The sequence below is a fragment of the Propithecus coquereli genome, unplaced genomic scaffold, assembly GCF_000956105.1.
Source record: "Propithecus coquereli isolate 6110/MARCELLA unplaced genomic scaffold, Pcoq_1.0 Scaffold83, whole genome shotgun sequence".
Lineage (NCBI taxonomy): Eukaryota > Metazoa > Chordata > Mammalia > Primates > Indriidae > Propithecus > Propithecus coquereli.
This window is the reverse complement of record NW_012154507.1, coordinates 7,913,731-7,927,390: the sequence shown is the minus strand read 5'-3', so window position 1 is coordinate 7,927,390 and position 13,660 is coordinate 7,913,731. Positions and strand designations below refer to the sequence as shown.

The 13,660-nt window shown below is 34.9% G+C and overlaps 1 protein-coding gene across 1 annotated transcript in view; it reads right to left on the bottom strand.

Annotated features, from left to right (window-relative positions):
• The window catches only part of NEMF (nuclear export mediator factor), a 77,374-nt gene that overhangs the window by 33,017 nt on the left and 30,697 nt on the right, over nt 1-13,660 (bottom strand). The window contains exons 4-15 of the mRNA XM_012663753.1: nt 12,903-13,051; nt 11,553-11,620; nt 9,060-9,146; nt 7,764-7,837; nt 7,254-7,324; nt 7,098-7,173; nt 6,477-6,539; nt 4,574-4,651; nt 4,277-4,485; nt 3,828-4,019; nt 3,506-3,569; nt 1,540-1,629 (exon numbers count right to left, since the gene is read on the bottom strand). Coding sequence (XP_012519207.1) covers nt 1,540-1,629; nt 3,506-3,569; nt 3,828-4,019; nt 4,277-4,485; nt 4,574-4,651; nt 6,477-6,539; nt 7,098-7,173; nt 7,254-7,324; nt 7,764-7,837; nt 9,060-9,146; nt 11,553-11,620; nt 12,903-13,051 — 1,221 coding nt within the window. The remainder of the gene's footprint in view (nt 1-1,539; nt 1,630-3,505; nt 3,570-3,827; nt 4,020-4,276; nt 4,486-4,573; nt 4,652-6,476; nt 6,540-7,097; nt 7,174-7,253; nt 7,325-7,763; nt 7,838-9,059; nt 9,147-11,552; nt 11,621-12,902; nt 13,052-13,660) is intronic.

Below are 13,660 nucleotides of genomic sequence, written 5' to 3'. Positions count from 1 at the left end.
AAAAAAAAAAAAAAATCATCACCAACCCAAATCATTGTGAGATTTTGGAAAATTTGGAGAAAAAAATTAGAAGGAGAAAAAAAAAGATCTACAAGCTTGTAGAAAGGCAAAAACAAGTTTCATATAAACTATCAACTATCAAAATAACATCAGATTTCTCAAGGTCAACTATGGAAGTTACTACAATGGAGCAATGCCTTTAAGTCTAAGGAAAACTTAGATGTTTTCAAATTACAATTCTATATTCAAACTATTAAGTATAAGAGTAAGATGTTTTCTATATTAGAGACTTCAAAAACTTTACCTCCTATCCAGTCCTTCTCATGAAGCTTGTGGAGCACACACTCCATCAACCAAGAAAGAGGAAGTATGAGATCCAGAACAGAGATTCTAATACAGAAAAGAGTAAATAGAACTTCTAGGATAAAAATAAAAGCAGATCATAAACCAATCTATAATAACATAGGTCAAAAAGCTCCAGGAGAGACTTCTGACCTCTGCAACATGATGCTGATGAAATTCTAATGTGTTTGAACACACTTGGAAAAGAATTTGAAGATAAATTAGTTATGCAAACAAAAATAAAAAGAAAGAAAATGAAGGAAGACAATTATTAACTCTAGGAAAGACAAAAAACCAAGCAAGGAAGGAAAAAGAAAACAGAACACTATGTGGCTCAGCTGTGACTACAATTAAATATCTATAATAATGCTAATGCTGGATATCAATCTTGACAAAACTATACTGTAACTGTGTGTGTATGTAATGGAACACAAGGGGAAAGAGAGGAAAATCCTCATCTTCCACAGTGGGAAGTCAGTAGAAGAGTGGAAGACAGAAAAATTAAAAAGCAGCAATATAAGCATATTACTAAAGAAATGAAGGTAAGTATCAAAAGAATCATCTAAAACAAAGGTCCCCAATCCTTTTAGGCACCAGAGACTGTTTTCATGGAAGTCAAAGGGGAGAGAGGCGGGTGGTTTCAGGATGAATCAAGTACATTACATTTATTGTGCAGTCAAACCTCTCTGCTAATGATAATCTGTACTTGCAAACCACTCCCCAGCACTAGCATCACCGCCTCAGCTCCACCTCTGATCAGGCATTAGATTCTCATAAAGAGCACCCAATCTAGATCCCTCACATGCACAGTTTACAGTCGGGTTCACGTTCCTGAGAATCTAATGCTGCCGCTAATCTGACAGGAGGTGGAGCTTATGCAGTGATGTGAGCAATGGGGAGTGGGTGTAAATACAGATGAAGCTTTGTTGGCTTAATCCCTCACCCCCTCTCCCTCATCTCCTGCTGTGCCACCCAGTTCCTAACAGGCCACCGACCTGGGGGGTTTAGGGAGGGTTGGGGGCCGCAGATCTATAAGAATTACAAGTTTTCTTGGGAGTGCAGACAATAGGGGTAGGGGTGAAGAATTGCAGGGCTACTAGTATTTGTAACAAGATTTGTAGAACTGTTTGATTTTCTAAACAAACAGTTTAGATAAAAACAAATTGTAATGCTGATAAAAACAAAAAAGACCACTTACCAATATACTTTTCTTGCTTTCTGAATAGAGGTAACGGTTTGAACTTCTTTTAATGTCTGCTTTGTTTTCTTTTCTGCTGATTTGAATGCCTATTTATAAGAAGAGTTTTAAAACTAAATGGTTAAGAGTTTACTTAAGTACCACCAAAGTAAGTCATGGGACAAGAAATAGTTTTTAAAAGTCACAAAATGGCACTATCTATACACACAAACATCCATACTTGAAAGTAATAAAGAAATAAAAATATTTTGCCTTAAATATTAAAATAAGTCAAAGATTTGCTGTGTGCAAATATTTATTCAAGAACTGCAAATTAAGAAATGCCTTGTTCATTGACTAGATACTGAATGCCTATCATGTACCAGATTCTAGGCTATATACTGGAAATTACAATAGTGAACAAGATGGATAAAGTCTCCCCCTTGCCACCCCACTGGGGTGTAGTAGCAGAGACAACTATTAAACATATAATCATTCAAATAAACATATGGCAGGTGCTTCTAAAGATGCTATAAGAGTATAACAAAGGAACCCAATTTATGCTGGATTATGGTCAAAGAAGGTATCTCTGAGGAGATGGCATTTAAGCTGAAGCCTAAAGGACTAATGGAGTTATCGGGCAAAGAATAGGAAGAAAGGTATTAAAAGCAGAAAGAAAAGACCAGAAAGTAGTGATCATAGACCAAAATGTCAAGAACTGAGGTTGGAGGCCAAAGAGGCTCATACTTATAATCCTGGAACTCTGGGAGGCCAAGGCAGAAGGACTGCTTGAGGCTAGGAGTTTCACTGAGCAAAAGTGAGACCCTGTCTCTACAAAAAATAGAAAAAATTAGCCAGGTGTAGTGGCATGCACCTGTAGTCCCAGCTACTCAGGGAGGCTGAGGCAGAAGAATTGCTTGAGCCTAGGAGTTTGAGGTTGCAGTGAGCTGTGATCACACCACTGCACTCTAGCTGGGGTGACAGGGTGGGATTCTTTCTTTCTCAGAAAAAAAAAAAAAGAAAGACATGAGGTTGGAACAGTAGATAAAGGGCCAAGTCATGAAGGCCACTCATTTAACAGATATTAAAGAGCCTACTTTGTTCCAGGCAAAATTCCAGGGACTGGGAAGCAGTGATGAAGAAAACAGACTAAGATCCATCTTTCACGCAATCGACATTTTATAGGGGAGAGACAAATAAATATCCAAGTAAATATGTCAGTTGGTGGGGTGCAGGTTTAAGAAGAAAAACAAACCAAAATAGAGAGAGTGACTGAGGGTGGTACTATTTTTAATAAGAGTGGTCAAGGAAGGATTCTCTGATAAAGTCTCCTTTAAGTCGACATGTGAATGAAGGAAGGGATCAAACCATGAAAATTTTGAGGGAAGAACATTCCAAGTAGAGAGCTGCAAGTGCAAAGACCCTGAGACAGTAAAATGTGTCATTATTTTATGAACATCTAAGATCCTAGTGTAGTCGGAAAGTGTGTGTGAGAAGAGGGATTCAGGTGATGAGTTCAGAGGGGAGCAGATCATGAGTAGGTCCTTGTATGCCAGGAGAGGGGTTCTGAATTGTATTAAGATGGGAAGTAACTGGAAGATTTTGAACAGAGGAGAGAAAGGACTTCACTTCTGACTTAAAAGGATCACAAAGGCTGCTACATGGAGAACAGACTGCAGTGGGTAAAGGGGAGAAGGAGAGAGATCCAGTAAGAGGTTACTGTTATAATCCATGTGAACACAGAGAAAATGGAGGCCTGACCAGTGGATACAATGAGAAACAGCCAGGTTCTGGTTGTACTTTAAAAGAGGGAGAAGCAGGTTTGGGGACGAAAGTAAAAACTGGAAATACACAAATTTAAAGCAAAATTAAGTTTGAAAGATATTTCTGAATTAGAAAACCTCATTTAAACAGAAGACATAATTAAGGCCATTAAATTAAAGCAGGCAAAAACAATTAACATTCACGCTAAGAAATATTAAGTACCTTCTCAGCAGCTTCAACAGTCTTTTGTGTTTTCTTGGCAGCATATCTCTTGTGATCATAATACCTAGAAAAACATATTCCTCTTAAATTTTAAGTAAAATCTTTATTTTTTAGTTTTCTACTTCCAATTTTATAGATTCTAAAATCATACAGAATAAATCATAACAAATTGTATAATGCACAAAAACTAAATTAAAGAAAACACTTTTATCCAAAAGAAGTCAACATATAATACAGGTGAAATAATTTTTTCTTAACATCCATAGTAACCTCATTTATCATAGATAATATTTTACCTGAAATTTAAACTTAAATGACTTACTTTTTGGCATTGGCATATGCTGACAAGCTGAGATCAACATCAACAAGTAATGGCTTATTTTTCTGAGGCTTCTGCAGCTGTTTATTCTTTTGCTTTTTCTTTTTCCCTTTTGATGGTTCGGTTTCGTTTTTCTCAACACTGATGTCACCATCAACATCGTCATCTTCCTCCTCTGATAACAAGTATGGATTTCTATTAAAAATATTCAATAGTATTTCACTAATGTCAATGACATCACTTTTTTACTTTCAATTTCTTTTCCTCAACAAAATTACAAACGGTTTACAGTATTTAAACAGTTTCATTATTTATATTTTAATCTAATTTTCTTCTATTTCTTTGAGAATAAATTTCCGAATAAAGATAAAATTTTTTTTAATGAATACAGTGAACAGTTAAGTAACAAAATAAACACAAGCATTAACTGCTTAACTAAGAATCAGACTTACCTTAGCAGCATCGTGACATGATTCGTTTGTAGTTTTAATTCTTTGATTGCACTTGCAACAGGGTCTCCTTGGGCTTGGGCTTCTTTCACAATTAACCCGATTTCTGTCCAATCTATCTGGTTTGCTAAAGCACTTCGAACTACCTGAATGGCTCTGTCAACTATTTGTAGGTTCATTTCTATGAGTTCTCCTTTCAGTTTGTCTATTTCCTTAAGAAGCAAACCAAACACATTTACTATAATGCCACTTAAAGGCTAACATTTTTGAAAAAGCATCTGAAAAATCTAAACATAATACCTGAGCCTGTTGAAGAGCTTCTAATCTGTTTTCGTGATCCTTTCGGACATTATCTAATTTCTTCAATGCTTGTTTTTCCTTTTATTGACAAAACAGATTTTTTGAAAATTAGATTTCTCCTACCTCGTGGCACTTCTCTTTTACTTCCTGAAACTCACTATGCTGACCGCAACTCTGCCCGCTCAGTGTTGTTATCTAGCTAGCTAAAGTTCCCCATAGTTCACTCTCCAAGGCCTATCCCGCTCCAAAATTACATCTCTTGCACACCTAACTCCCATTTCCTATATAGAAAGGTTTCTTGATTATAGGTTACGCTGTATGTAAGATATGCCCCTAATGTGCTTGGCATAGTTCACGCAGGCAGAATTCAAGACATCTTTCCCATGGCATGAAAGTAAAGTTTGGGGCCGGATGCAGTGGCTCATGCCTGTAATCCCAGCACTTTGGGAGGCTAGGGCAGGAAGATTGCTTGAGACCAGCCTGAGCAACATAGCAAGATCCCATCTCCACAAAAAATAAAAAATTGGCCAGGTGTGGAGGTGCATGCCTGTAGTCCTAGCTACTCAGAAGGCTGAGGTGGAAGGATTGCTTGAGCCTAGGAGTTTGAAGTTGCTGTGAGCTATGGTGATGACACTGCACTTTAACCTGGGCAACAGAGCAAGATCCTATCTCCATAAAAAGTAAAGTTTGGGGGAATGAATTCTTAAAGAGCATAAACTACCAAACAGCTTTTTATTTTATTGCCACTCTTAATTTTCTCAGCACCATTCTACTATTTTACAGAGCATTTTTCTCCTAAATTAATAATACAAAAGCTCATAGTAGTATTTAACCTTCTATGTAATATTTTTATCATATGGTATTTACATGTCAAGGTTATCAATTTTGGGACAAATTTTCTAACACTAGTAACAGCAACTCCAATTAATGAGCATTTAAATGCTAGATGAAACATTTAGAAGATTTAAATTATAGGAATGGTGACTATTAAAAGAACCAACAATAATTACCAAAATTAATTACTGGTCTTTTGACACTCATAAAAACATGGGGTTCAGTGCTACTGTTAAGTTATCTGTTTACTAGCCAAAGTGCTGCCACCATGTGGTAATCACATTAATATAATTCTTTGATCTACCTGCTTTCAAATTGTGGTATGATTAACTAATTTTTTAAAACTGAAGGGGAGAGGGTACAGGAATTAACATAATTAGACATTTTTGCACACACATTTTAAGACTTTATTAATATTTTTGAAAAAAAAAATCCTGTTCAAATTAAACTGTTCTACAGCAAATGCTCTAAAAATAGTCAAATGTGCTAGAAAAATACTGCATATTAAATTTGGAGTCATGATAAACAGAAAACATATTAAAGACCTACTTTTAAAGTCCAGTTTTAAAAAAACAGGTTAATGATAAACAATTGCCCCTCCTTTGGCCTATTTAAAATCACCCTAGAATAGTGTTCCCTTAACAGCAAAGTTTGAGAAGCTCTGGATTGTTTTAACAAAGCAAATCATACTGGGTACCGGCCTCACCTTCCCACTTTATTTCCCTTTTTAGAGAATATCTGACATACTGATGAAACAAAGAAGGATATACTTTCAACAATGACACCTCCCCTGGACCTTTATCATAAATCAAGAGAAGAGAGGCCGGGCATAGTGGCTCATGCCTATAATCCCAGCACTTTGGGAGGCCCAGGAGTTTGAGACCAGCCTGAGCAAGATAGTGAGACTTCATCTCAAAAAAAAAAAAAAAAAGATCAGAGAGTTCCCACACTACTTTCTACATTACATTATTTCTGAAAGGCTGCCCATTCCTATATAAAAGCATCATCTACTCATCAAACCACTATAAGACTACTTGGTTTAATGTAAGTGTCTTTAATAATACTGTACCTGTTGTAAAGCTTTTAAATCAATTTTCTGTCCTTCTATCTTGGAATAAAATTCATCCACGGCCTTATTAAAAAAACAGACAAACAACTAGCTGAAAAAAAGGGCATAGTCTCTACTTCAACTTGCATACACAGAATTTTAGAGTCTATTTTGTTTCATAACACCACTCAAAGAACTTGAACAGATTCCAATAAGTATATTATACAGGTAAACAATACCAAGAATCAAATTAAGTTCAAATCTTTGGTCCTTTACTTTGAAATAAAGTGGCAACAATTGTTTCCAACAGCTGTAGTTGTATCTGCATTGATGGAAAAGGAAGGGAGGAGGGGGAGAAAGGGATGAAGGTAGGGGTCAGAAAGAGAGACATAAATGGACTAAAGACCAAGTGGGAGGGGGAAAGGAGAGCAGAAAAAGGGATAGAGAGGAAAGTGGAGAGAGGGAGAGGAAGGGAAGAAAATGCACATGTAGGCATGCCCTCTGCATTTATCTTTAATGCCCAGGCTCACAGTGATTGTAAAGCAAGAATATTTTTAATTTCTCAATCGAAGCAATTGATATTAACTTAACAACTCGTATCATGCTAACTAAATGGCCAAAGAACAGAATTGGAAAACCTACCTTGTCAAATGATTCAAATTCTATATATGGACATTGTGAATGTTGAGAAAATAAGAAAGGATGAAATTCCTCATACCTGTAAAATACATTTATTATATCACATTCAAGAGCATTAATAAACATCCAAAGCAAATTGATCCACGCCTACATGCTTACGTGAGTATGTCTTCAACTGGTTTATCTATTTCCAGGCTTGGTTTTATTTCTCTTTTCTGAATGATATATCCCTACAAAAATCCAACATGAAAATCATTTCTAGTCATAATTTGTAAAGATTTACTTTCCATGACTGATATTAATTTTAAGTTTTTGTAAGTAAAGTTACACTTTGAATAGGGAAGAAAAACACTGATAAGGCATGAGATAAATAACTATTAGAGGGCAGTAAATCACAAAACTTTGGAAAAGTGCTGGCAAATGAAAATGTGATTCTCTATCTAAAATCAACTCAAGAAGAAATATTTTCAAATTCCTCAACTTTTCTGGAGTGCCTATACCAACTGCAAATTGAAAATAAACTACCCCAGAATAAGCATATTACAAACAACAATTTTCCAAATTAGAATCACAAAATTTACATATATTGATCCTTTCGTGAACATTTAATTTCTGAAAATCCAAACAAATAAAACCGCAACACTATATAATAAGTATACATAGTGCTACCTTCCCATTGAAGTTGGATGTTGTTTTCATATAGTCTTCTGCTTTCTGCAGACAAACAAGTACTTTTTCAATATCTAATGGGTGAATAAAAAAAAAAGGAGTGTTGATCAAGTGTCAATTAATCACGGTTAAATAACTATATAGAAAATAGAAAAGTGCTTATGAAATAATATAAAGTGTTCAAGAAAATTAGACACAGTTATTTCATGTTTGTAATCGATATATGTAAATAAGGTCATGTTTCAGCCAGCCTGTCGTCCCAGTAGCTTTTACTGAATCACCCATCTTTCCCTCCATGATCTGAAAGGCATTTTGTTCATAACTAAATTTCCATATATATTTGGGCCTGTTCCTGGATTCTTCATGCTATTTATTCCTTTTCCAAAAACTTACAGTCTGAATTACTATAGCTTCATAATATATTTTAATCTATGGAAAGATTACACAGATAGTAATAAATAGTAATGAGTCATTACTATTATTTTCTAGAGTTTCCTTAACATTTTCAGGAATGTTCAATGATGCTTTCATTCCAGATGAATATCAAATTCATTTTTAAAAACAAATAAAACAGCATCACCACCACCTGTTTTCATTTTGATTAGGATTGTACTGAATTAGCATATTTTAGAAACTAAAACAATCACTAAAACATTCAATTTCTTTTTTAAACACACAAAAAAATTTACAGCATGAAAGTTATCCCTAAACGTTAAGAAATGATATATAATCCCAAAATATAAACATTAAGAATGATTTTTTTTAAGTTGTACAAGATATTTTGCAGGTCAAAATTTGTCAAAGATCAAATCTTACATTTTCCTTGTATTTCCTCTACTTTTTTATTATCCTAATCTGGCAGTTAAGTAGTTACAAAAGCCTAGTCCATCATAAACCGCACATTACTATAGAAAGTAAAATGCATGAATAATGCTACTTCCAGAAGCACTCCAGGTTCTGAGGCAGAAGGGTAATAATTCAACTCCTTGCAACCCTAACTGTCTCAAGGTCAGCTTCCAATCATTCCAAAAATTTAGGGAGTGGGAAAGGAGAATATTCCTCAAAGGTAACAAGGTAGGTCAAGAGATTGAACTGTACATTACTAAGAATAAAGCTCCCTAATAATTAGAGTAGGAAGCCAGCAAGGAATACCCATATGCATAGGACACTTAGAGAGCAAATGTTTTTTAAGTCTAGAACTACCTGCTCACTTACTACTTTCCCAGAAATAATTTTGAGAGTCTTTTAAAAAGGAAATAAATGAAAATGAACAAAACTTGTATCATACAGACATACCTTTACTTTCAAGTTTTTCATCCACTTTGACATTACCAGAGAATCCATTTTCTATAAGACAGTGTTCGATGAGAGCTGGTCCATAGGCTACAAAAGCAGAGGGTATTATATTTAGTATTTTCCTATAAAATTTAACATTCAAATTATAGAACAAATTTATATCCCAACATAAAAACAACAGCAATCAGTGAAAATAATAATATGTTTATTTTGAAATATTGTTAGAAATGACAATTTCAATACTTACAGAAATTGGAAATTACAATCAAATCACAGAAATCAGTGTAAGTTACAAGAATTTAATGGAAGTCAGCCACATATAAAAGGGATTATAAAACCATGACCAGGGAAGATTTATCCCTGGAATGCAAGGTAGGTTTAGCATCCAAAAAACTGGTTACTCTAATATACCATGTTAATCAAATAAAGGACAAAAGCAACATATAATTTCAATAGATGCGGAAAAAGTATTTGACAAAATTCCTTAAAAAAAAAAAAAACCTAGGAATAAACTAGGAATAAAAGGGAGCACTCCCAACCTGATAAAAGGCACCTGTGAAAAACCTATAGTAACATCATACTTAACACACTGACTGCCGCACTAGAAAAAAAAACTTTTTCCTTGGGGCCATGGTGTTTTATTATGAAAATAGAATAAAAACTTCAAAAACAAAATGATCCTTTCTAATTTAATGAAAAATTTGTTATTTTTTATTGTTTTCTGTGCGTGAGTTATAGGCAACTTGAAAAATAGTTCTCTCGGCTCCCAAGGTGAAGAGACGTATGAGTTACATATGCTTCACGAGGCCCCGGGCTCAAAACTAGCACAAGTTAAATACAATGCACATGGCAGTTGATGTGTTAATGGTGAAAGACTGAACATTTTCCCACTAAGATCAGGACAAGGAAAGAATATTTACTCTCACCATTGCTATTCACCATGTACTGGAGGTTATAGCTAGCGCAATAGGCAAAAATAATTAATTAAATGCATTCAGATTCTAATGGAAGAAGTAAAGCATCATTATTCACAGAAGGCATGATCCTGTACATTAAAAAAATCCTAAGAAATCCACCAAAACAAACAAAAAACCCTACAAAACCTACTAGAATTAATAAACAAGTTTATCAGGTTTGCGGGATACAAAATCAATACATAAAGACAACTGTATTTCTACCCAAAAATGAAATTAAGAAAACAATTCTACTCCCAATAGCATCAAAAATAATAGAATGTTTAGGAATAAATATAAAAAAGGAAGTACAAGATTTATACAATGAAAATTTCAAAATATTGCTGAGAGAAATTAAATATCTAAATAAATGGTAAGATATTCTCTGTTCATAGAAGACTCAATTTAGGTAAAATGGCAATTCTCCCCAAATTGATCTACAGATTCAATGTAATTCTTATCAAAATCCCTGCAAGCTTTTTTTTGTAGAAAATAACAAGTCAATCCTAAACTTTATAAGGAAATGCAAAAGACCTAGAATAGTCAAAACCCTTCTAGAAAAAAAGAACAAAGTAAGAGGACATATACAAGTTGAGTATCCCTTATCTGAAATGCTTGGGACCAGAGTGTTTTGGATTTCCTATTTTTTCAGATTTTGGAGTATCTGCATATATGTAATGAGGTATCTCAGGGAGAGTACCCAAGTACCACAAAATTCACTTATGTTTCATATATACCTTATACACATAGCTTGAATGTAATTTTACACAATCTTTCTAATAATTTTGTGTACCCGTCACATGAGGTCAGTGTAGAAGTTTCCACTTGTGGCATTATGTCTGCACTCAAAAAGTTTCGGATTTTGGAGCATTTTGGATTTCAGATTTTCTGATTAGGGATACTCAACCTGCGCTACCTGATTTCAAAAAGTACAGAAATTTGTGAGACTTTGGCTTAATCTAAACTTGCAAATTTTACACACTCTATACTAACAGTTGGAAAGTTTTAAAGTTAACATTTAATGAATTCTGATTTCATAAGAGAGGAAAAATAACTCCCCAATGCTCAGTAATCCATACCTGCCTGCCTTTGTGTCTTTTCCAGATTTCTTAATATAGAGCTAAGTGATGATCTTCTCAAGTATAAAATTTTATTAAGATCAAAAAAGTTTACTGGGAACAAAAGGATGTGATAGATGCTGGGATGCTCTGAGACCTACCAATTTTAAAAAAACTAAGCTAAGTGGTTATTAAACCAAAGAATCAACTGAAAAAAAACTGATTCCACAGAATACTACAGCTAGCAACTGAAGTGCTAGATAACACACTCTGTATTGCTTTTAAATAAAATCTAACAGATAAAGTTCAAACTTCGTGTGGTATAGTAACTTCTAGTTCTTTGACAATAAGCTCCTACTTATTCAAAGGGTCACTTTAAACTCCTTGTTAAATTTTTTACCAGAACCATAAAAGATTTAAATATATTCCTAAACATCACATTATCTTGCAAACATTTCATTGCTCTATGTAGGATTACTCACGAAGTAATGGGTTAAGAACTCTCTTTAGCAGTTCGCCCTTAGGTGCATTTGCTATTATTTCAGTCAATCTGTAGAACAAAATTGACATACCTCTTAACTATCTTAATATTGAATAAACCTTCAAGCAATCTTCATGTTCACATTACTTTCATCTGCATCAATTTACCTGATCTTTGCAATAATCTGAACTATAACAGGAATTAGTTCTTTTTGTAGGTAAGAAAATGGATCATAAAAGTAATTTATCCAAGATTAGTAGGTTCTTGAATAGCAGACTGGGACCTGAATCTAGGTTTTCTAAGAGAAATCAGTGTTTTTCTAACTAAGTCATATTGCTTACCATCAATGTGCCCATGTATAAATGATATGAGAATATTTTTATATAAAAGTTAAAATGGGCTGGATAAGGTGGTGGCTCACGTCTAATTCTAGCACTTTGAGAGGCTGAGGAGAGAGGACTGCTTGAGGCCAGGAGTTCAAGACCAGCCTGAGCAAGACCCCGTCTCTACAAAAAATAGAAAAATTAGCCACGGTGTGCCTGTAGTCCCACCTACAAGGGAGGCTGAGGCAGGATTGCTTAAGCCCAGGAGTTTGAAGTTGCAGTGAACTATGATGACACCACTGCACTCTAGCCCGGGTGACAGAGTGAGACCCTGTCTCAAAAAAAAAAAAAAGAAAAAAGTTAAAATATTTGTGAATTTTCATGCCATATCTTAACAACAGAAATGGCTTTATCTAATTAAGCATTTAACAAGAACTCTTAAGGATGCTGTAGATCAATGTGGTCCTCACAGCAAAAGCAGCATTACCCAAAAACTTGTTAGAAACGAAAATTCCTGGGCCCTACACTAGATCTACTGAATTAGCACAGAGCGGGGGCAATCCATGGTTTAATAAGCCCTCCAGGTGATTCTGATACATGTTAATCTTTAAGAACTACTGCTGCCCACTATTAGTCAGCAGAGCCTCCCAGGCCAAAGAGTATAGCTACAGTCATCACTTTATCCCACCCTACTTCCCTTTTTCTTAGGTAAACAAGAATTTCTATCCCCCTTTGTGCTCTGCCCAAGATATCCATCTGTTCTCTCATTGAATAACTAATAAGTCCCTTCAATTTACCAAGAATCCCTAACCATCTGAAGTAACCCAACACTTAGCTTAAAAAGACACATATTTGCCACTTTCAGTTGAGATTTCATTCTTACACACACATTGATGTAGTTCAAGCAATCTAAATTTACTTATGTTATCCAAGTAAACAAAATAGTTTCTTATCTGACAGTTTTCATATTCTGACCTATTTTACCCTGTAATACAATATGAAATGAGTTTATAAACAAAACACATTACCTCTCCAAAGTAAGCAGAGGTTCGGCAGTTCTAGCATGATCAACTGGATAGCGTTCACGAACAGCAAATTTAACATCATCTGCCTCATCAGTTCGAAACCTTAGGATATTTAAAATTAGGTACTCATAATCTGTAAGAACAATGTTCCCCTGAAATAGAATAAAATACAATTTAATGCTTTTCCAAATCATTCTTGAAACATCTTAAAAATTGAGAAAGAATGTAATCTCTTAACCTAATCAAGATTACAGAAATGAAGTTATGAGAAGCACCAGCGTCACATCTAAACAACATTCCTTGCACTTGCCCAGCACAGACTACGAAATAAGATAAACAAATTCTAAAGACTCCAAGTTTGAAACATAGTGAAGGAATCTAGAGCAACTTTAAATCAATTGTCTGATGGTTTAGCAGAAGTTACTAATAGAAACACAGTAATCTACTAGCACCTTGATGACACCAGCTGAGCTTACTGTTACACTTGCAGGAGGCAGGTCTATCAACATTGGCTTATTAAGAGAAACAGAACAGATACATTTCAGAAGCCAAGCAAAAAGCTATTATATTTTCACCTGCAATTTGTCTTTTTTTTTTTTAAGACAGAGTCTCACTCTTTTGCCGGGGCTAGAGCGCCATGGCATCAGCCTAGCTCACAGCAACCTCAAACTCCTGGGCTCAAGCAATCCTCCTGCCTCAGCCTCCCGAGTAGCTGGGACTGCAGGCATGCGCCACCATGCCCGGGTAATTTTTTCTATATA